This window comes from Lichenostomus cassidix, chromosome 1 (genome assembly GCF_008360975.1).
Source record: "Lichenostomus cassidix isolate B80296 chromosome 1, HeHo_3.0, whole genome shotgun sequence".
NCBI lineage: Eukaryota > Metazoa > Chordata > Aves > Passeriformes > Meliphagidae > Lichenostomus > Lichenostomus cassidix.
The window spans coordinates 106716086-106741562 of NC_139479.1; the positions used below are offsets into that span (position 1 = coordinate 106716086).

Consider the following 25477-nt stretch of genomic DNA (forward strand, 5'->3'; position numbering starts at 1 on the left):
TATCTACCCATCTACTGATAAATATCATCACAGCAATGCATGTAAAGAGGTCCAAAAGCCAAGATGAACACAGCCCTGTCACTAGAAATACTAAATCACCAAGCTTATGCACAGGTGGTCTGCAACTCCCCCCTTTGGAAATCCCACAGAAGTAGATCAAAGGGTTAACACACACTTGGTATTGTTCTAACAAGCAGGCTATCAGCTGGTAGGTGAGAGCATACAGAAAAGCAGCCCTGACGCCCAAGGAAAATACCAGCTGTCTGTGCTCAGAGAAGACAGATTACCACCTGTCCCCGTTATCTTCCACACACAATACGAGGCACGCTGGCCATTTTAACAGGGATAACTGTCCCCATATGCTGTTTAATTTTGAACTGCACTCTCCCCACTTGTAAATATTCGTGATGGATCGGTGTAAATTGTAGATTAGCTCAGCGGTGGTGTTTAGCTAGAGGCTGAACTTCACACTTTGGCTCCCCGAAGCCTTAATGTACAGTGTGCTGCGTTAGCATCGCCACTTTGGGCAAACAGCAGAAAGCAAACACACGTGCACACGGCTCTGCACACACATACACACACAAAAGGGGGAAAGGAACTTAAAAAAATACTAAGACTTTCAAAATATCTTATGGAATAATTGTTTTAAGTTGCAGTCCGGCAAAAGAGGCTTGTTTTATGTACTGTGAGAAATCCTGCTTACCTTTTAAGCAATATGTGAAAGAGTGGCGTTACAAAATCATTAGTACTGCTGTAGATTTCAAAATAAGAAAAGAAACAGTCTTCCCATCATCTACCAATTAGGAAAAGAAATATATGTATATATACATATATATACACACACATACACATATATGTTCCAGTAAGTTTTACAAAGGCCAGAGAACATGCCATTCATGACATAAATACATAAATGACACTTTTCTTTTAAGAGCTAATAACTAGACTCTCAGCAACAACTTTCTGTTGATTTGGACACTTGATTCTTGCAAGCCAATGGTGTGGTTTTGTGTTTGAAATGTGGTTCTAAGTATTTACCTTTATGGCACAATCTGAGTTTATAAAGAAATACGAAAAAGAACAAAAAGAATCATCTATGCTGCCACCGTCACTATGATAGCTCTGCCAAAAAAAAAAAAAGTAGACTCAACCCAAATCCTCAGATCCCATATGAGCTGCAAACTTTATTAGAATATCTGGCTCTTCTTTTTATTCTCTTTCAGCCATTCTGTGTGTCGAAGCCACAAAAAACCCCAAAAAAGACAAACAAACAGACAAAAAAACCCCACACCAAAACCCACCAAACAAACAAATAAACAAAAGAAACTCCAAGAAAAAAATGCACTCCAGAATTGCTGACATGGAATACAGCTGTCTGCTGTCCATCAGCCAGATGTCAGTGGCTAGAAGCTGCATTTGCAAGGATGTCTGACTAGGAGGCAAGAATACATCAATGAGCAGTGGGATGAAGGACCTCAAATTCTGAGTGCCTCTGAAGCTTCAGAGATTTGCAGAGCTCTCTAGTCTTGCTCAATCCCTGTGAATATTTCACCCTAGCAGCTGTTCAGATGTTTGTTTGAACAAATTTTAGCAAAAAAATGTTGAAATAATTATTTTGTATAAAGTTCTTGCATCATGGTCTAGGCTGCTAGTTATTGCAGGGCTCTGAGACAATGCACTGTGGTTTTGACCCAGAATCAAGAATTCACTTATGCCGCTTTTAGTTTTAGAAAAAGTTAAAGACTCAGAGACATGAAAGATTCACACTGAAAGGAAAGGATCATAGATTTCCTCTGGTCACTCACTCCTTCAACTCCCTCTATGCCATCAGGCGTGCAATTCGTGATAGTTGAGCAGAAACTTGACACCACATCCATGTCCATGTTTTTTTGCTAAAAAACCGACACACATCAAAAGTCCACCACTAGTCTTTTCATGATTTCAAAGTCCTCCGTTTTCCAAACAATAAAATGTCACCACATGTTTATTCATAATAAATATTTTGGTGGCACTTACTTGGTTTAAGTTGCTGAGCAAGCACACAAAAAAAAATTAAAAACTCCTATCCAAAAATGCCAAATCTACAGAAAAACAAGATTTTCAACAGTGACATATGATTTCTTATTAGAAATTCACAGGCTAGGAAACATAAAATTTTCATAAAATTAAACCAAGGGAACTTCTAATTTTTAAACATGATGCAAGAGATGCACAATTTATCGACAAATTGTCTAATGATTTCTAGCCATATAATTAGCTCCCACTTCACTGAAGCTGGTAAAAATTTACTCTACTCTCAGCTGAAGCAAGCCAAGGCTTTTCTTCTGCTGATCTACAGAGCAACTATGTTGTTGCCTCTAATGAAGACTCAAATGCTCTGAAGGTGTGTTTCTTTGAATACAAATGAATTTACCTTCTTAAATTTGTTCCCCTGTATTGCAAGGGAAATATACAACCCTTAAATTAATTTTTAAAATAAAACTTGTAAATCTACTGAAAGAGTATTCCTATCTGAACTTCACACAGAACACTCATTTATATTCTACATCCAGAAGAAATAAGTTGACCATTAAAAAATTTGTAATATTTCACAGGTTTCATGCATAAGTGCTTATTCCCTATAGAATAGTCTTATTAATTTGACCTAAACCCCTGCAGTGAGATGCAACATTATACTAAACAGTAAGTGCTGTAAACACAGATTTATTCTGTTAGCTACTGCACTAAGTTTTTTTTACAGTTGGTCCAAACAAATTCTCTTTCCAAATGGTTTTATGAATTGACAGGGTTTTTTTGGTTTACGCCCTTGGGGAGAATGAATGTTTCATGCAGTGAAAATTTGATTGTTTCAGCTTGATTAGACTTTTGTTTCAAGTATCCAAACACAGTTGTGTAATCCAGCCCAGAAACACTGGTCCCTGTGAGATGTCATTACCTAAGGTTAATATATCAGGCAAAAATAAGGAACATCAGTAGGTGGAATTCTAGAAGTTCAGTTGATCATTAGGCTGAAGTCAAACAAGAAAATGCAGTCATAGGCATAAATACTGTATAGAAAGACAGAAGTCACCAAAAGCTGACAGAATCTGAAGGAATATAATTTTTTTTACACTTTTGCCAAATACATACTTAGTGTATGGCAGCAATATGCCATAGCCCTCCATTTGTAGCAGTATTTTTCTGTGAGAAATGCCTGTAATCCAATACCTAAATTACATTGGTAATTAAGGAAGAATACTGAATGCAAACCTAGTATCCTTATTTATGAAAGAATGCTGAAGAAGTGCAAAAAGTTAAGAAGTACTGCAAAATAGACCCTGAAAAAAATCAATCAAGTCCCCACAAAAGTCACCCTGCCAGAAGTCAGAGTTTCACCCAGTCTCCTCAAAAAGAAGACTGAGGGGCAATGACCTAGTTCCAGTCATGGAGAAATGCTGCATGTTAAATGGTTCTTCTGACTTGGAGAAAGCATAATAATAAAATGTTTACCAGTCTGGAATTGAAATCCAAGAAAGATATACAGGAGGCCAATTTATAAATTTTACATGGGAAGAGATTAATCTAAGGGAAGTGACAGAATACAAATGCGTTCCGGGTGTCTCAGGCACATGGGACTTTTCTTTCTTAAAGTTGTTTGAGTACAACACAAGTTATTGAATTTAATAGAGCACATGGTGTGATATTTGAAGTGTCCTGTGCAGGGCCAGGAGCTGAACTCCATGATCCTTGTGGGTCCCTTCCAGCTTCTGACATCCTATGATTCTGTGCAACTCTTGACAGCAAGATGAGATTCCCACCTTCATCTTCTCATTCATGCTCCTTTACCAGGAGCTCTCCTCCCTGATAAATACCTGTTTAAATACCTAGGCTTAAATACAGGCTCAGTATCAGCTAGCACATAGCCTTTTCCTAACTACGTTGTGTCAAAACAACTCTGTACAGTTTACATAGCATAATCCAACTCAGATTTTATCAAAACAGGTTGCCTTGACAGTGGCTGCACATGCAGTCAGACTACCTCCAAGAATGGGATATAATAATGGTAAGGAAGGAAAAAAAAAAAAAGAGCTGGGACCAAAATCTAAGCCACAGCTGTAAGAGCACATCTGACCTAACTTGACAGAAAAGCAGTTCCTGTCCCATCAGCCAGCTCCCCTCTGTGGGGCTGCATATGCAGAGGAAAGGGATGAGGTTATTATCCACTCCCCATTTTCTGAGCCATGCTGGAAGAAGAGCAATTGCAGGACTGGCATAAGGCAGCCTAATACTTCAGCAGCTGCAATCCAGAGAAGTAAACTCCACAGGACTGGAATTGCTTGTGCACTCAAAATAGCCTGTGCTTGCTGCTCATTTCTACACGTAAGAAATCCCTTTTTGGTTGGATTTTTTTTAATTCTTTGAGAAGATTTACAGAGAAAGAGTAAACATCTGAAAATAAACAGTCTGTTTCTGCTGCAGTTACTTTTGAGCCTGTATAAACTCTCAAGTATTTAATTATCTATTAGATTGTGCAGCTATTAGATAGATTACACCAGGTTTGAGTTCATGTGTTGTGACTGAGATGGAGCAACCCAGAGCAGCAGGAGGCTACAACCAGTCCCTTTACTGGGAGGTTTTCTCTGCAGCCTTAAGAAAGTGCTCAGACATCCAGGCTGAGCTCTCTCACATAAAACTAATACTAAAATAAACCTTTCCAAACTATAGCCGAGTTATTTATTTTAGATGGAGACAAAATCATTCCCATTAACATCTCCTCTATCTTCTCCTCATTCATGACAAGGTCCATGTGCACAAAGAATTTCTGATCTTGCCACACACAAAGCTCCACGAGACCTGCAGCAGTAGGGTGGTTTAGTCTGCATCTGAACTGACAAATCCAGGAGACACAAGCACAAACCATCTCTGCACCATGTCTGGGACTCAGTTCAGACTGCCAGCTCAGGTGGGAAGCACAACTGGCTGCAAACTGGTGGGCAGAAGTTGAATGGCAAAGCCCAAGTTCAATATCCAAAGGCTGCAACTTGCTACCTATGCCTGGTCAAGCGCCTACAACAGCACTTAGAGAGCACAGCACAGCCACTCCTTGCAGCTTACTCAGCTCTCCCTACCCTCTCCTTCAACATGCCCACTCTTAGTCTGGGCTGTAAGCTCTATTGGATCCTGGGAATGCTGGATTTCATTCTGTCATCAGTGTAAAAAAGGGTGAAAACCAAGCAAGTTTTCTTAATGCCTTCTCGACTTGCTCAGTATCTATACCTATATACTGAAGGGGGGCTGGGGTTATCTAGAAGTTTAGTTAATACTATTCTAGGAAGAAAAATAAAAAGAAAACAAAAGCAATGCATTAGAAGAAAGTTATTAAATTTTTATTTTCAGACTGAAGAATTTTCTTAAAGAAGAGAATAAACATCTTTGTCACATATCATAATATGAAAACAATCAAGTACATATAAATAAGCCAACCAAAGACATTATAACCAGAGTAAAGGTGATTTTTTTTCCCTTGTAATATGTTCCTTTTGAAACTCTGGGAAAGATTATAAATCATATTTTTGCAAAACTTCATATAGGAAATGAAGTATTTTCTCCTGTTGCCCAGCATAACATAGGCAGAACAAAAATATATCTGTAAGTATATTTTGGTCTATTTAACTTCTTTGAAATAACCATTATACATTTTTAACCAAAAATTAATATATTTTTAAGGAATTTCATTTAATAAGTAGAAAAGGTAAGAATCTCACACTACATTTACCAGAATTTTAATTTTCTCACACACAATTGTGTGCACAAAAAAAAAAAATCCACTAAGAAAAATCTGAGACAGTACAACTCTAAAGATCTGCTAGACCAATATTGACTTTCATCAGTGCATCTCTTGATTTCCCCCCTAAGAAAGAAAGCAGTGAAGTAACCCATGAGGAACAGCTAAGAGAGATGCTTTATTGCATCAGATTTATGACAACCCGAAATCTATTACTTTCCCTTATAAACTCAGGCATAGTTTGGCACTGACATTATTTTGAACTCTCTCCATATGACTAAAAGCTGACATCTTTGGGGGGGGGGGGCTGGATGACACATTCCCCAGAGAAACCTTCTAGCCACAGTGATTCCGAGACACTAAAGATACATCTTTAAACTCTCTCACTATCAAAAGTACTTGTAGGCTTATTTTCAACTATTATATTCTACTATTTTCAACTATATTTCAACTATATTTTTAATAAACAAAACTTGCTGCAAAAGACCTTCATGCACACTGGAAAGCAGATTATTCAGTGATGTTCCAAGGCTATAAACATGCAAGGCCACATCACACCAACTCAAATCAATCACCTTCTCTAGGTGTCTGTAAAAAGAGACAGTGCACAACCAGCCTCAGTAAGAACATTTGCTTATTTCAAATATAAAACAAACTAAACGGAAATTTGTGCACTAATAGTGCACAAGTCAAAGTACAGGCCAGTGTTGACTGCTCTGAAACTGCACAGTACCTAGGCTGTTTTTGCAAACCATCAAAATGGAAAATACCTCCATTACTTAGCCCGTTAAATGCTGACTGATGTGATCAAAAATTACACTGAGCTTGCCAAAGTCAAGCAAGCAAGGTAAGTAGCTGAGCATTGCCCTCCCAGCAGGTGCATCTGGTGCTTCAGGACACTGTCTGTCAACATGCCACCTCACAGAGATGGTTACAGCCCACCTGGAGTAAAAAAAACAAACCCAGAGATCTGATCCAACACTGCCTCTGTCATTAGTATTATCCTAATGATACATACAGTGAATGTGTAGCAGTTTGATTGAACTTTGGTGTAGACACAGCCTCCCGTCTCAGGTAACTTATTTGTCTTTTGCAAATATTCCATATCAAACCAAGATATAGTTTGTAGACTTTGTACCAGTCTGTTTATATGGACTAATTTAATATATATCACTTCATGGAGTGATAAGCCCCAGCTAGGCAGAAGAAAAATCTGTAAAGAAAGAAAAAATGGCAAATGAAAGTGAACCTTAAGGACAGACAAGTTTCTCGAGATAACTAGGTCTTCAAAAGACCAATGAAAAATAGTAGTAATAGTAGAGATTAACAGCTCCTTTACTGGAAGAGAGCCCAAGGCTGAGGTAAAAGCGAGGTGCAAGATTCCATGAATTAAAGCCAAATATTCTCCCCATCATTAAAATAAATTAAAATCTTTCACATTAGAGTTTCCCATTCTTTACTAAAGAGGAAAAAACCCCAGGCTATTCCTGTATCCTGCCTACCAGAAAACCATTAAATAAATGAAAAGTTATTGGATTCAAAATTAACCTTCACTCACTAGCAGAAGACCCTATTTGTATCAACAAATGATTGAACACAAATCAGTTTTGTCCTTATGAACAGCCTTTTTTGTACTCCATCTTGAACTGGAACCCAGGTATTTTGAACTGCAAGATTCCCTGCCTCCTTAAATTTATCTTAACATCTACACTGAAATAGCAGCCAACGGAGAGTTCACATTACACTCACTCCACAATCTTCCTGTGCATTACAAACACTCAGTGTGGAACTGCAGGGATTTGGCCTCTGCTGCACTAATGAACAAGTTCAGGTGCTCACAGTCACACCATAAAGCCAACTTTCCCCAGGACATACACACTATGTCCCACTGAGACTTTTATTGGCTAACAAGTCTTATTTCACACCACCACTAATCCTTATCACAGAACAAAGCTGCAAGAGAAACAGTAATGCTCTACCCAGGAACCTTTTATTATGAATTAGCTGAAAATTATCATGACTCCTATTTTTCTAAACAAAATGGCAAAGCGTGCTCCAAAAGCATTTGTGTAACTTGACCATCCAACCAATCACCACTGAAATTTGGAGATGCTAAACAATATTTAGAAAGAAGTTGACTACATTACCAAAAGAAACCATCCTACCTTATATTCCATGGCTGTCACAAAGAAACAATTACCTTCCCATCACCATAAAGCTGCTTCTCCCCACTGTAACAAAGCACAGCATCTGCAAGCATCAACTTTATTTCCATCCATAAAAAGGGTGAGGGCTTTCAGACAGTACTTTCCAACACATTTTGAATAAAATTCTCTTTCATAAAAAGAGTGCTTCTCTCCCTCTAATGAACCCTAGCATAGCACTACTCCTTCCCAAGTCTTGAAGAAGCTCCCTTATTTCCACAGACACCTTGAAATTCCTCAAGAAGGTGAAATTTGTACCATTTCCCAATCAGTGCCTTAAAAATATAGCTGCAAAGCCTACCATAACTTTTTATAGTGGCCATATTACTTCTTTTATAGATGATACAGTAAATCTAAGATACAAAAATAAAATGCACAGGCTCGTAAAAGATCTTTATTGCATGCAGTAATTGAAAATACATTTTGTATTTTATTTTTTAAGGTAGAATTTCTCCGTGCATTAAGTTAACAGTTTTGAACAAGATGCCTGAGTAAATCTCTGCAAAATTTCTTATTTCAAGTGAGATATTCACAAAACTTACATAATGCACACATGCATGCTTAATTAAACAATTTTAAATCACAATGCTAGCATGCATTTAATTTAGAAGATCAAAGGTATGTTATGTGAAGTTAAGATGTTTATTACTTCAAGCAATTGAATCTATATGAACACTGACACACCTTAACAGTTGTTTCCCTTGTAATTGCATTGTAAAAGCAATGCCATGTGTTCCAAAGTTTGACACTCTGCTAGGATTACAGAAGAGCCTACCTGTGATTATTTATTCCCACTATGCACATGTATTTCAGATTCAGTTTCTACTCATCAGTCAGAAGAGTCTCCAATACTCTAGAGTGTCCAAGTGTCTCTACAGTGGGAACAACTAGATGCAAATAACCATCAGGCATTAGGCACAATAAGCCACATATCTCAACAAATCATCTTAGCCAAACTAATACCCTTCAAGAGAAGCAATTATTATCTCTCCAAATCATTTAAACAGAAAGAGAGAAGCTCAAATAATTAAAAGTCAGGAATAAAGAGATCATTACTCTTAATGTAACATCTGTGCTTCAGGTCTCAGCCACAGCCCAGTGCTGAACTTAGAGCCAACACCACACATCATCAGAAACAATATTCTGTTAACTTTCACAGGGGCAGAACTTACCGAATTCCAGAGGGGCTGTAGACAGAGCTTCAAAATATATAAATCCCTCGAAACAACAGATGCATAAAATTTGACCTAGCTTGAACAGATCCATTAAAAAGAGTTTTCCTGGTTTCTTGTAGGTAATGATCCTGTTTCCTGGGCTGCCCTGTGAGTGGCCTTCCCTTCCCTCCCTAAAGCCTCTGGGCAGCACCTGTCCCAGGAGCCCCTGTCCCAGGTTCAGCCCCTGCAGCTGCAGGGCTGCCAAGTCCCATTTCTACACTCCAAAGAACAGAAACCCTGAGATCCAGAAGAGAAGACATAAGGTGGCTCATTAAGGACTAAAACTACAGCTACAACAAACAGCACTATCAGAAAACGAATATAACTGCAAGAGTCCCCAGAAAAAGGGGAAGAGGGGAGAAAACAGAGGAGCCATGGAGCCCTGAGGGACTGGCATCTCCTGCCACTGGGCAAGGCTCTTCATTTTCTTACACAATCCCAGCTGGCAGAGCTGATGAAGCTGAGTGCCTAAAGGCTGAGGAATCAAAAATCTTTACCTGCTTCGTGCTGTGCACACATCAAGACACTTTCAAACAAAATCTGCTGAGCAAGACTAGTGCATAACCAGCTCTTTTCAACTGTTTCCTGCTCTTTTGGTGGTCTATGGCTTTTACAAGATGCCATCAAGATGAATTACAGACAGAGACAGTAACTAAAGTCTGGTGAATAGTTAATGTCTTCGGATGTAGACCACAGACCAATTCAAACGTTCTGCTCTCATCTTTAACTCTAAAGATACCACACAGAGCTTCACCCAGTCTTGTGTATCAGATCATTTCAATACAGGAATACTTTAAGCAAATGTTAAAAAAAAAAAAAAAAAAAAAAAAAAAAAAATCAAACAAGTGCTCAAAAACTTAAAAATGCACATCTCCTCATTTCAGTAAGACATGACCCAAGGAATTAACATTTGCTATGAAAGAAAAGCTTATTAAAATCTACCCCTCTTTTCCAACGAGTTGTGCTTCTCAAGTTCTCTTCCGCCCCTTCAGCTTTGCTTGGATTCACTAAAGAATAACTATGTATTTCTTCAAGATACAAATGTTTCTTAAGAAGCCTAAACAGTCTGAACTACAAAACGTGCACTTGATTTCTATCCTGACTTCCCCTACTCTTAATTGAAAAATAATTAACATTAATGAAATAAACTCCAGTGCTGATTTAAGTTCCCAGAGCAGTAGGAAAGCTTAAGTACAGCAAAATAAGCAGTGTTTTACCTACTGATTTACTTTTTAGGCACAGAATTGTTTATACCTTCTTCCAGCTGTAAATGTGGTTAGGGTAGTACACACATATGTAGCTTAATAGAGACAGAATCCTTGCATTTACAGTGAGGGAATTATCATCCTCATTGACACTTCTATATAGTATGAATTGACTTATTGCCTCAGGCTAACTCTTAACATTTACTTTAATAAAATTGCACTAGGCTGAGCAGAAATCTCATGGATCACAAGCTTTTTAAATTTGGAATAACCTGTGCAGTTTTTCTGAGCTCATTGCAACTTTCCAATGTCCTTCTTTGTGCATGTGAGTGGACTCAGCATTCCAGTATTGGTCTCACCAATACCTTACCTCTTGTATTTCACAGCTTAGCTAAAAATCTTGTTAGACTTGTCCTGTTAGACTATCTAATGTGATTCCAGGTCCTTTCCAGCATCACTCCCTTATAGCCTATGGTCCCATAATGCAAAACTTCTGAACTTACACCTTTCATGTTCAGACATATGGTGTGGCATTTTAATGCAAGCATGTACTTGCCAGGCCATTCAATTCAAATATGGAGAGTGGACTTAGCTTTACCACTACTGGTTTATCTGGCTTTTTTATCTTGTTTATCTTACTTGTCTTATGTGCAAATCCTGCAAATTGTGACTGATGATTATTGGGTAAATGCATTTAGAACTATGTACATCCACTCTTTCCACCTCTATCTACTAACCCAGTGGGTTTGTGTGTGTGTTTAGAGGAAAGGGTCACTGCTTTACTCTTTGTACAAAGCAGTCAGATAATTTGAAGAAAAGTAAATAATGTTTTTTACTGTTAGTTTACACTGCTCTTCTGTGGGCAAGCTCTCCTCACGCTCATCTAATCCTCTAGGAAGACTGGTTTAAATCAGGTTTCTTTTTTGTCATAATTGAAGTCAGGAAAAAATTAAGCTTACTTTCTTCTTTCCAGTAACAAAATATTTAAATGATGACAGCACACTGAAGGAGCAAAACCAGGGGCTGTAACTGCTAATTACTGCTCCCATTTTCTACCCTCCTAACTTTGAAGCTCTGCATCTATTCCATGACATAGAGCAGAAATATGCATGAGTTGCAATTCTCCCTCTACAACAGGGATAACTAATTGACAGCCTGAAGGCTGACTCCAGCTCTGCAAGATGGTTTTACTTGGATCCCACGATGGCCTAGAGCAAAGAGTGCACATCATGTACTGTGCTAAACAATTTGCTCAGCCCACAGGAGAGCGGGAAAGAAGCAGAGTGAGGAGAAGCAGGGAGTGGGAGGAACAAAAGAACGTGGGTGATGGCTGAGGGGCTAAAATGGAAGTGTAGCCATTCTAGCACTTCCCCACCTTCCCAAGATGCCTCTCCAGAGAGCAGCTAGTGTGGGGCAGAGCTGGAGCAGGCTGTGCCCTTCAGAGCATCTGCCCCAAGCTGGGCTAAGCCAGAGGAACCACAACAACACCAGGATCTCAAGCTCACACACCTTTTGTGACGAGCTTTTCCAAGACAGTTCTGCCAGATCTGCTACACAATTAGGGAAGACTGTGAGTAAACTGGAGCCCCAGGAACCCCTACAAGCACAGGGGAGGAAAGCAGCACCATCCCTGCATTTGAGCTACAGTTTCTCCAAAGGGAGGTCATGCTGCTGGAGCAGACAGTCTGGAATTCCTGGTCCAAGCACAAAATTTCTGCATCCTCTGTGTAATAAAGCAAAATCTGAATTTGACTTTAGAGGCACTTCCTGAGCATGAGTGAAATTAAAATCATAGACTCTCATCTGCCCCTGCAGGAGCAGTCCTGAATCCAGCAGGAACACAGCAAACTGAAGGCAGAAAAACAAGTGCCCTGGTTGCCATCCAGCACCTTCTACAGCACCTACATATTTCTCTTTTTTGGGCTTCTCTCTCTGGGCAACAGAGGGTTAAAGACCCAACCATCTTGATATATTCATCTGAACCATGAGCAGCTGGCAGAGAGGAAGGGAAAAAAAAAAAAAAAAAAAGAGACCCATAACCATAGGGAATCAGCAATACAGGCTCTAGAGGAATAAATCCAGGGAAACAGAAAATTACCAGCTAGAGAACTCCATTTTTATCCCAGCACCACCCAAAAGGGATAATTTTTGGAACATTTCAAAGGGTTTCCAAAGTTATTTGTAATTAGTGCTAAAAATTGCTATGAAACATTTCAATTAGTCCATAAAACAGAGCAATGAACAGCAGTCTCGTGACAAACAAACAGAACTGCAAGAGAGTTCCCAATCACTCCAGATTTTTTGGTGAGCCTCTGAGATCAAGATTTAATTTCTTCCTGCCTCAGTTTTTCTGTCTAGAAAAGAGCAAGACCACGTTGATTTCTAAGTATGGGCACATTTAAGTATGAAATGCCTTTAAGAACTTCTTTTGAAATACCTACTTATAAATAGAGGAGAGAGGACTTTTCATGGTATTCTTGCAAAAGGAAAACAATGCTAAGGTGCTGGAATTGAAGTATTCCTTGATTCTCTGTCTCCTGTATAGAGACAAAATTTCACATTCAAATGAAGTGAACTGACCTTTATGATCTTTTTACTTTGAGAAAACATTGTGACTATTTCTGGGCACAACAACAATTACATCAGTTACCATGTTAAAACAAAATAATTTGTAAATCTTACCACTACACCTTTTATTCACAGCACAGGATTGGTTCAGCCCAGTAAGAGTGAAAGAGCTACAAATCCATGAGATTTTTATTATATTTTACTAGCTAATTCCATGATGGCAATTTTGAATATTTCAGTGTCCACTTCTTCAGCAATTATTAATACAAATCTAATACATTAAATTTTATAAAGAAACTTTGCTACCATATCAAGTATCTTGTTAAAAATGCTGCTTGATGCCTATTTATGAAAGGACAGACCTTGACACTGGATTTTATATTCATTCAGAAAGTGAAACATAGGTAATTTTTCATATATTTTGAGGAAAACTTGACCTATGAATAAACCAAAATCATAAGTACTACAAAGAGCAGTCTAGAAGGTACCACTTTAAAAAAAATCTCAGTAAAGTCACTTTATCAGTGCAGCCTTTCCTGTTTTAAAACCTTACCACACTCTACACCAAAGAACTAATTCCACTAATAAAACTGGAGCCATACAAATTCTCTTCAGATAAAGATGTCTACGAGGGAGACTTGCTAGTGTCTGCTGAAAAATTTAAGAACAGCATGGTATTCAAGGAATCTGCTTAATTATTGCCATCTTACTCTTGCAGAATTTTTCCTTTACACATTCTGTGTACTTTTGGGTGAAAAGAAATTACTCATTTAACATCAGAAAAAAATCTGCAGTTTTTTTACAAAACAGTCTATCAGTAGTGCTTTCGTTGAGTAAGGATAAGGCATTGAGCTGAAAACCAGACTTTTAACACTAACAGTTTCTGTCAGGAAAGCATTTACTAAGAGGAATTGAGGAACAAAAGCAACCAAAAATGCCTTTCCATCTGGAAATGGTTACAGAAACCAAAATGGCAACTATGTATAAAGTAGCACAATCACATAACCCTAAGACTTTTTTTTCCTTTTAAAAGCAAGTGTTACAAAAAATATTTGACACTTCCTTCTTTTTTTTTCCCTTAAACTCAAATACTTTAAAGTTGTAAATTAACTAAAAACTAACAAACAAGCATTTTGTGTGTTTTTTCCCCCTCCACCTCATTGTGACCTTTTGGAACTGAATTATATAGCATGTATATAGGTAAAAAATTAAATTTCAGTCTAGCCAGCTCTAACACACAGCTCCTCCCCCCAGTCAATTTTGATAGCATAGAAGCACAAAGCCCAGTTTAGAGAGTCCACATGTGTTTAATCTTTGATTAATTGAACAAAAACCAAGCGCCTCCAGACATATTTCTTTTAATCACAGGAAAGATACCTTTTCAGTTGCTTTGCTAGTAGGAGAGAATCAGCAGATGTCTGCCTGGTCTAAAGGGAATTTCTCCTTCTCTGGAGAAAACAGTTTAAATAGGAGAGGAACAGACATATGCTGACTATGCACTGCTTAACAGATGACGTAGAGAAGCATCTACCACCTCAGGGAGTGGAACGGGGCAGTTTTCAAATTAAATTTCTTTCAAATTCAAAGCGATCAGCTGAAATCAATTTACATACAGGATGCAAGTCAAGTCAGACAGTTCTCATCGAAACAGCTCACAGACACAAAGATGCAAATCTGTCTTTGTCAGCAGTATGATCTCAAAGAAAGGTTTTAACTTGATGACAGTAAAAAGAAAAAAAAATTCACTTCACAATTTTAAACACAGCTAATACTTTTGTTTTCTGGGGAATGATACCTCAAAATAATATTTCATTAATATGGACTATTTGCCAAATATTCTTAATTCATACACAAAATGTATTGGTACAACGCAAATTTATCCCCAAATATTAACTCAGAAGCAAGTCTTTCAGAACTTCAGAAAAACTTTTTTTAAGATGTCATACTAGGGAAAAAAATCCATGAGAACAACCAATACATGAGGATTACTGGTCAGCATTTTATTTGTCTGACTTTATACTTCTGCCTACAGGTGCATGTCCTGTATCATCAGCTGGAAATGGAAATACTTATAAAAATAGGAATATTCTTCACTTCATCTTGCTCTACCAAGATGTCTTGGGGCAGGGAGGAGGAGGGGTGGAGGTAGGGGAAGAAAGATCAAGAGTCTAAAGCAGAAGCTGGAAGAAAATATAGGAGACCTCTATTAGATGAAAACACCATATAAAAACTGCCTTGGACCAGAGGAAGCTCACAGCCAGGAAATAAAGGAGACAGCCCCTTTTGATTCAATTTTTTTCTCTGAAAATAACTTGATGGCAAAGCGTGCAAAGCACAGCTTCCACCTCACTGTAAGAGCTAAAGTCCCCAGTTTGGGTTCAAGTTTTCAGATAATCTTCTATCCATCAGAGCTGCCATTCCACAGACTGCCACCACGTTGTTTGATTTATGAATTTGCTGAGCTGCACAGCAATTTCTGGCAAGATTATAAAACATCTAATTTTGTTTCATCTAATTTTGCTTAATCATGCATCCCAGCATGGCCACCGTAACATCCTAAATTATTCATCAGCTTAAGAATAATTTATATAGTCACAGCATCACAACTGATCAAGAACTCTACTCCTAAATTCCTCTGTTCTACACAATTTCTGGGAAAACACAGCCATGCAAGAGCAGTTTTCTTGGTTCAGGCAAAGTGTGCATTATTTTGCCCTGATCTTGGCAGGAGTAGATAATTAGACTGAATAGGAATCCTTTATTCTTGTGCTCTGTTTTCACAGTGGTTTTAAGTTTCACATATAAGCATCCATGAAAAACTTTCATTTTTTAATATCATTGTTATCAATTGACAATAGCACTGACCTGTGAACTGTTTTGATCTAGAATTAGCTATAATGCTCAAATATGTTGGCACACATCCTGAATGAAAGTTCTCTTAGTCTGCTTCCAGAATCTAACAAATCTTAGCACTCCAGATGTAGTATGGAAGATGCTTCCAAACATTCCCATGGAACAACCAAAATCCTAAAACACTAATCCTTCAACTCACGATTTTTAAGACTTTTAAGAACTACCCTTACAAATCTCCAGATACACACGAGTTGCATTTTACAAATATATACATTTTTTGAAAATACAGATGCAAATTTCATTTAATAATACAATTAAACATTACTGTAAAATGAAGTTCTGCCATACCAACTGTCAAGTAGAAGCATATTTAAATTATGGGATTTCCAGTCAAGCCTTGCTGCTTTGGTTTTCTCTAGGGTGTTTTTGTTTTTGTTTTTCAATCTCTAGGGCTTTGTTTTTTTTAAATCTGTACATAAGTTTATTTTTGAATGCATAAATTAACCTTGTAACACTCTCTACAGCATGCATAGCCGGTAACTCAATTATTTTATCCATTTATTTCATGAGTGCAGGCAAAAGACTTAGAAAGATCTTTTGTGACACCTTAAAACTAACCACATACCTGAAACAAAGCCCTGACTTTTGTGAGACTTTACCAAATAAAATTGTAAGCAACAAAAACAGCATGTTTGCCATACAATGGGTGCCTCAAAACATGGAAGTTCTGATATGTGTCCAAAATGCTTTATTCAATGTCATGCAGCTGAAGAAGGGAGTAACCTGTTGTTTGCCCCATCCTCAACACACCAGTGATTACACATAATGTGTAATTTAAATCACTGCCCATTAACACAAATTGTCTGAATTCTCACAATATTTCATAACTTGCAGGTAGTAATACAAATAAGTCCGGAAGACTGTATATTGCCTAAAACTAAAGCAAAGTGAGAATGAATTTTGCAGCTAATTGAGAAGCTCATATTCTGCGTAACAGGAAAATTAACTACAGGATAGTCATCGCTGATCTTCAGATTCTATAATCTTAAAACTGCAGTAAAGCATTTTTAGAACTAGAACAGTCATCTAGTATGTACTGAAGATTGTTATGATGATGACAAAGCTATACATGAAAGAATCATGCCAAATACCCTGGTCATAAATGTACCCCTTCTCTAGAAACTCACTCTGACCAGGCAAGGGGTGAGGGGAAAGAACTTTTGCGGCCAAAGACAAGTAAGTTTATCTCAGAGAAATATGATTTGAAAATAAAGAGACCCTGATTAGCAAACATGACCGACTTCATTTCATTTGACTTTTTCTTAACAGCCTGAAGAATCTCTAGACTGGAGAAAGGAAGATGAATAGACCCTTGCAGCTATTGCTGCCACTCTTGACACGAGTAGGCTTCTACAAAAGGTTACTTAACAGACACCCACAAGATCCAGAGATATAATTTTCCTCAAAAAGGCATAACAGAAAAAAAAAAATAAACACCTGAATCTAACTATCACACACCAATAACAATGTTGTCTTAATCAGGTGAATCCATTCACCAGACAATCCTGAGAGATTCAAACATATCAAGCAGACACAGCCACTTTCCAGTCTGCTAATGCACTTTTTCAAAACTGCTTCCATTCCTCTACTCTGAAAAATGACTTTGTTTTCCAACTGTTTATGTGATAGCCAAAACAGTTTTCAGCCTGTACTCTGAGGATAAAGCAGGATTCCACTTTCTTCTCCCACCCATAAAATGTGACATTTATAGAGAGAATTACCCAGCTTCATTTTGACAGGGACATGCCCTTTTCACGTTCTGTAGGACCTTTCACCACCAGAGAACGTGTCACTGGTAGGCAGTAATCCAAAACCAGTTACATTCCTCCAAAACAAAACATGGAGCTAATTTAAGAAGGTCTCCAGTGATCAAAAGGCTGGGTTCAGGCAGTCAGGAAGAGGGAGGCAAATGGACTTGGATCAGCCTCAGTCTGGAGGATGCTTCCAGCCTGTTCCCTGATTATCCCATTGCTCACCCCTTCTGGGCTACACTGCAGAAACTGCATTCTTCTGCAAATTAACTCTGAACACACACAGCCAGCCTCCACTTCAAAAATTTTGTGGAAATGGAATTTCAAATACAGATTAAACCGTCAACTAAAAAAAAATCCCCCAGTTAAACAGAAGTTACATCTCTTCTTTGACTGACTTGTAATCCACATTTCTGTTGAGTTCCTGTTTATGCAAATTTATCTCCTTCCCATTTATGAAGACATTACAGATCTAAATTACAAAGAAAATGTCATGCAATATTAAATTACAGAGCTCCTTTGCACAGAGCTGTGTAACAGAGAATAGTTTTACTAGTCTCTGAAGTGTCTGAAAGACCTTAATTCCTGAAATAGCAAGTGGCTGGCTAAAGTACACGTTTGGTAGATTTCAGATACTACCCTTCACCAGCCAGAGGATCACCTTGATTTCAGGGCATGGTTTCAAAGTAAGAACCACAGAAACTTAAGGAAACAGCTGCACAAATATTTTTATATAAAATAAAGTAGTATTATAGAAAAGATAGAACAAATCCTCAATGCTGTGAGTAGACACACAGCATCTTCAAACCTTCTGGAAGGGCCACAAGAGGCAGAGATTGAATAAGATACTTATTTAATTCAATTTACTGATAAATGGTATTTAGGTCATGTTCAATGGTATTAATTGAGGACTAACACTATCATTACTGAGATATATATCAGTGGCAGAAAATGCAGCACCCTCTGGATTAAATGACTTGCAAATGTCAATGAAGTCACCAAGGAGAGGTGGATAACTAGAAACTGACAAAGCAGAGGGGAAACTATCTTCAATTCTATTATTTAAGTCCCTTCTTCCTTGTGGTAATCAAATCTAAAGCTGTTTTTGAAGTTCTTAAAATACACAGGTATTTGAAAAGATAAAGATAAAACAGCTTTTCATACAATCTTCTGAAATCTTTGCAGCTTTGAAATCCCCCTGCATTTCCTTCTTTGCAACTGTGGAATCTATGTGTGCAAAAGGACAATGTCCACCTGATTACATAAGAAACAAATTCTCTTTGTGGAATAACCTCAAAAGATGAGCATTGAAACTGCTTAAAAGAATAAAAAAATAACTGCATGAAGGCATAACAGACGTTAAAAATTACTTTAGTATTAACCTGAATCTAAAGTCAAATGTACAACATCCATTGAAAAGTGAAGGAACTTCATCTAATTGAATGTGTTACGATATGAGATGATGGAAGAAAAGTGATAAATTGCCTATCATGTTATGAAACAAACTGGTGCAGACATGAGTTACCTCTTCCAGAGACAGTTAGCAGGTACAGTGCAAAGCATGATGCTGTTTCAAAAAGGTTTTTGGTTAAAATTGCAGCATCAAAGTATACAATGGGTACCCCTAGTGATCCTCTGAACTTTGTGGGAAGTAGAAACCCAATAAAGGCAATTTGACTCTGTAAACATACAAAAATTAAACTGTAACATAAGGATTTCTAGAACAGTGACTGTGCATGACTACAGGTACACAAATATAAATAATTTGGTGCTCAGAACAGGTGTACTGTGAACTAATCAGTTTGCTGGTTTGCAGCAATCCGCTTTGAATGTAGCTCCAGTTTGTAATGACTATAGCATCATGCCTATAATGCAGAGCTTTTTAATTTAATGCAAATTTATTCCACCAGCCTTCAACTCTTTCCTTGTTCCTCACCTCCTCTGTGCTATTTAAAGTGTTCTGGTGCTATTGCACTGTCACATCACTACCTTTTCTACTAAAATAATAACCTTTACTGTTAAAACTCTTTGTCTACAATGTCCTGGTATGCAATTAAAACTGTATACCATTATACATACAAATTTTATTTCCAAATATAGATTGTGATTTTTTTTCCCCCTTACAGCATTGTTGGTGGTTATTTTCTGGCATTAGCACTCAATATGAGGGCTAGTGAGATACATTTTGTGGTGGATTAACAATTTAATGCTACACTGTTGTTAAATGGTGTAAATTTATGCACTTTTAATAAGTTACTTTTTTTTCCTGTCTTGAGTATTGGCAGAAGCTCTTAAAAAATTTGTAGCCATATCAATATTTTGCACTCAGACCATGTTGGTCTGAACTCTCTACTATAAACACATGAAAATTTCTTGAGCCAGGGGTGACAAACACTTTTAAGAACTTTGCACGAGTTAAATTGATGCATGCCATAGTGCACCAATCACTCAAATTCACCTCACATTTCTGGGTTCTGATGAGAAGTTGTGGAAGACACAGAAAACACTACATGCATTCCCAAACATTGCTTCAAGGTACATTATAAACCAAAACAACGTGAAATAAGCACAGAACATTAAAACTCATTGTAAGGACCAACACGAAGTGCTATAAGTGAAACAGCAATTAGATAAAAATCAACATCTCAAACATTAATGGCTACTCAAAATTGCAGCTACAGGATACGAAATACAGCATCTAGGAATAACCAGTCAGGGTATGATTTAAACAGGTTACACACTTACTGGATAAGCACACTTCCAGCTACCCAGATACTGATTACTTTTATCACTAAAAGTGGTTAACAAGGAAACAGCATGGTCATAGATCTTAATCACGCATATCTACTCTATGTGAAGCTTGAGATCCTTCTGGTGTAGTTATGAAAGCCCTTGAGATTGTCTTGAAGGTGAGAGGGACTAAGCAAAGGGCTCAAGCAAATTCACAAATTGACAGTTTATTTCCTTGGCCTTCTGTGAGAGTTATGAAAATCTAACCCTTCTTCTCCTAAAATGATACACCAACAGTGGCACTTAACTTATCTAAGAGTTAGGAGCCTCATCAGAGCTATTTAACAACATGAATCATTCAGTCAACAGAGATCAGTGTTTTCAGAGTGACTCACCCAGTTCTGTGCTGCTCTTCAACAGGACACCAGGTGAATTGCTACACTTTACAAAGGAAGCCTGTAAAAGCCACTTAAAAATAGATAGCTAACTCTGAATTGCAAGGTTTCCTCTCATACTGCAGTACTCCCAAAATTGATTTTTTTTGACCTACACTTGGCACTCCATACAAACGCTTAAAACACTTTAATGCACACTCTCTTCGTCTAAAACAAGGAGAGTTTAAAGGATATACAGGAAGAGATAAGCCTTACAAAGTGATGTGAACATACTTGACTGCTCCTTGTGTTGGCCAAATACTTAAAGCTAGAAAGATAATTCTGTGGGCCAGCTCTTTTAGAGAAAAAAAAATTAATTTTGTGTTTCTAAACCTGCCATTCTTTTTTCTAGTGCTTATTTGTGCAACAACAATTACCCTGTTAGGTCAAATCCAGACCATCCTGCCTGCTGTTACACAGTGTAAATTGCATGGTTATCTGGAGAGGAAAAACCATGTATAAATTGAAACTAAGTATACAAAAACCTTACAAACAATTAAGTCATCATAATTGCATGGAAGCATAAAAGTAGTGAGAACGCACAAAATCATCTGAATTTCTCCAGTGATATGACACATCTCCTGACTCTCCTCCTATTTCCCTACCTCTGTATAAATAATAATTAACCATGTAATTCCTTCATTGCTTTTAAGTCACTGCCTCAGAGGCAGCTCACACTTATTTTTATCTTCAAATAACATCAAAGCGAGCGGCTGTTACCAAAGAGCAGGGAGGGGGAAAAAAAAAATAAAAAAAGGCACTTACTTGCCACCTCCAGCGATGCATTATGACTTACAGCCTCCCCGAGGTAATTCCTTGCCACACACACATAGACCCCTTCATCCGGCCGGCTCTTGCGGCCGTGCACGATGCGCAGGAAAAACAGAGATCCGCTGGGCAGCAGCATGCGGTGGGAGCGCGGATCATCCTTGTCCGTTTCCACCCTCTCGCCCCCCTTGTACCACTCGATGGTGGGGGTTGGCCTCCCTTCTGCCTTGCAGTTCAGAGTGGCTGGTTCTCCTTTGGAGACAATCAGGTCGGAGGGGTGTTCCACAATTCGAGGTGGGAAATCTTCCTGTCGAAGACGGGAACCTGTGAGGTGGAAATGCAAAGTTTCCTTAGGAAGTTATCGCCAGGTACAGTCATGGTCTTCGGCAAAACAACTATTTAATCATTACATTGTAGCACAGCATTTAATGAGAGCAGCTATTAACATCTTAATGTGTATAAAAGAAAATCTTAATGCACTTCACTGTGGGCAAGGTTCTCCCAAGTAAGTTCAGAAGCATTTTTTCAGCAGGGGACCTATATCAGTGAACTGCCATGTTCCTTAATCACATCAATTTTTACGTGGATCTATTCATGTACATAAATGTATACATGCATGCATATGCATCTCTAGAATTACAGAAACTAGTCCTACAGATACTCCACAGACATCAGACCACCTCAACCAGCAGAACTGGTACTGCTCTAATCTATAACCCAGAGCCACAGTCAACCTCATGCAACCTTTTGGAAAGGCCATTAATTCATGTCTACAGAGTAACATTTTCTGTGTCCCACAGTTGCTTTATTTCCTTGTACTATTGTCTCTTAAGTTCCTTGATAAGTAGTGCCATAGAGGTATAAATGCATGGAGAGCTTTAGTGCTTCTTATGCCTTGTGCACCAAGGAAAATTTTTACTTTACAAAAAAATTTTACTCTCTCCAATCTAGAAAACCGTGAGACAAGAATATCCAGCATAAAAGTTACAAGCAACTAAGACTTTTCTAGACAAGATACTCCTAAATAAAATGCTCTTCTAGAAAAGCATTCCATTTCAAACTACTTCAAAATTCAAGCTGATAACTTGCATTAAAAACCCAACAAAAATCAAACAAAAAAAAAACCCAACGCAAGCCAACAAACTAAAAAACCCCAATCCTGTAACAGTCTGCATAGATATATACCACAGATGAAAATAACAACCAACTGCATGCCCAAGAATTCCAAACTGGAAATAAACAGCTATCAAAACTTTCAGGGTTTTAAAATGTCGACTTGAATTCAAATTACTGTTTTCCTTATTTCTCTCTTTCTTGAAGCACAACTTTGCCGTGGATAAAAATTAGTCTCTTGGGTCACTAATTCCTGATTATTAAAATCTCAGATGCCAAGATTCTTTATTAACATTAATAACATGGGGTTTGAACAGCTGTGAAGCACCAGAAAGAAACACAAGATCTATTCACTGCAGGTTAATAGACCATAAATTGGTAAGGAAACAGGCAAAGGAGACAAGAAGAGGAGAGCTTCAGGGACTTTTGTTTTAAATATATGCTAAATATGTCCATATAATATGTAATTTATATATATAAATTAATATATATTTACGTATATAAAATAAAAATATTCTAAAATACACAATTTTCATTTTATTTCACATTTTCTCAACGTCAAGATAATTAGATGTTAAACTAATCAGCTAGCACTACCACACACTCACAAATCTCCAGCAGTACGGCCAGACTACATTGAAATCCATTTGCATTCTGTATGTAGCAAAACAGGCTAGTTTTACATGAACATCACTGCTCATTAAATACAAAACATTTCAAACAGCAATAAAGCTGCTCTTCAGATAAGGTTTGGGTAGACAGAAAAGAAGCCAAGGAGCTTCCAAACCCTTCTGCTGGCTACACAACCCTGCACAGCCCAAGCCTGCACATCGCTCCAAACTCAGTGAAAGGAGAGCTAAGAGAACAAGTAAAGAAAATTATGCCAACGAGCCCTGGTCTTTTGAAGCAGCACAAAAAGCCTCTAATATACTTCTGTGCTCCCTTAGAACACATCTCAGTCCCTGCAAAGCTGCATTTGTGTCTACTCATCCTGAACTTTTACACAGCTTTTGTGAAAAGGCCCTCATCCAATACTTCTGCCCTCACAGTTGGGCTGGCCAATTTCAAATCACTCTTTCCAAGGTAAAAATGCCTAGAGAGAGATTTTAAAAAACCTTATTTTGTTTATATTTTTACTTACTTCCTATGTAACTCCCAAGGAAAGGCACAGAAACAAAGGATTACAGAGCTAAAATCAATTGCTCAAAGTCACTCTGGAAATATAAAAAGCCAATATCAATGTAAGATGTCTAAAGGCAGCTAAGAATTCTTTTAAAGATCAACATTTTGACATATGCTAGGATGTATCATGTTTGTATTTTCACAGACAATGCTAGCCAGCCAGCACACAATGGAGGACAAACCTCCTATTGTTTCTGTCAGCCTGGCCCAGACCACAAATAAATGAAATACCATTTTCAGATATATTGTATGCAAGCTTTCCACAATGACATTTAACTGGCTGTACATGTACTTCAAGTACTGTACAGAATGAAAGCATAAAGATTGACCTCTAAACTTTCTTGGAAACTGAGACACAAAACCCTACACAGGGAAAAAAATTCCTTCAGGATCATCCAGGAATGCTCATATATATTTTTATCTTTGGATAATATTGGAGAAGATAAATGACAGAAACGTCCCTTTTTTTTATTTGTTTTTAAATTTTAGAATTTTATAAAACAACATCACTCTAGCAAATTTCATAAAACTGCTTAAATCAGAAAGGGACAAAATTGCGTGATTAGTTGACTGGCACATAGTGAACATTAACCACAGATTTAGTGACAACTGTCTGAGGGGTATAATGGCCTTGACAGCCAAGTGATAGTCTTTCTACATAGCTACACTTTTTCTTTTTTTAAATCTTTCTTTTCTTTTAACTAGTTATTTAAGCTGCATTTAAGTTTTATTGAGAAGAAGCAGCTTCAATTATCAACATAAATCTTACAGTGGGCACCAATCCTGTAATTTTCCTGTCAAAAATCCTTCCCAAGAGGATATCTTATGGAAGAAAAAAAAAAAAAAAAAAAAAGAAGCTGAGCACCTAATACATACTGGATCTGCCACTAAATATACAACAGAGCTGCTTTTTCTTCCCCCAAAGATGACAGCACTGGGTTATAGGGACTAACCCACTTGTGCTCTCTGCTTTTATTATGATTCAAGTCTTTCATAAAAAGTCAACTGTATGCCACCAATTAAAGCACTCCATACTAATTATTTCATGCTGCTACTTAAAAGAACAATTATACAAAATCATGTTTCCAGTTTCTTGGACTGTGCCACAACAATTTTTACAAGAATTCAAACAATGACATAAACAGATGTGAAGGTTCAAGGAAAACTCACATTAAATGAATGGCAAACCCGTAGAAGCTAACATTTTCCTTCATTCCCACCTTGAAAGTTCCTGTTGGTAGCATATGCAAACAAAACTTGTTGAAAAACAGCAGGGAGTATATTTAAATATGAAAGCTGCTGATATCAAGGGTTCAAACACTGTGTACCCCTTGTGTACAAACACTTTCTCCTTTACGGGGAAAACAAAAAAGTTGTGTGCTATCAGAACAAACTGCATCAGTCAATCTAAACCTGAGCTCAGATGGATATGGAAAACCTCACCTCCCAAGACCTATATATCTAAATAGTAACTTATCATAAATATTATAAAGTATTGCGTGACAGACTGAATTCTTAGCCAGATTCCTATGGGCCAGTATACTCTTGGCTCTGTTTCTTTTCCATTCCACAAATACAGCATTTAACACTGATTTTCAGAGCACAAGATCCTTGCTCTTTTTTTCCTCATT

At 37.7% G+C, this 25477-nt stretch overlaps 1 protein-coding gene across 1 annotated transcript in view; it reads right to left on the bottom strand.

The window, feature by feature from the left end:
• Positions 1-25477, bottom strand: part of ROBO1 (roundabout guidance receptor 1) — a 476969-nt gene that overhangs the window by 225129 nt on the left and 226363 nt on the right. Inside the window, exon 3 of the mRNA XM_085075078.1 lies at positions 21549-21875. Within this exon, the coding sequence (XP_084931204.1) occupies positions 21549-21875 (327 nt within the window). The remainder of the gene's footprint in view (positions 1-21548; positions 21876-25477) is intronic.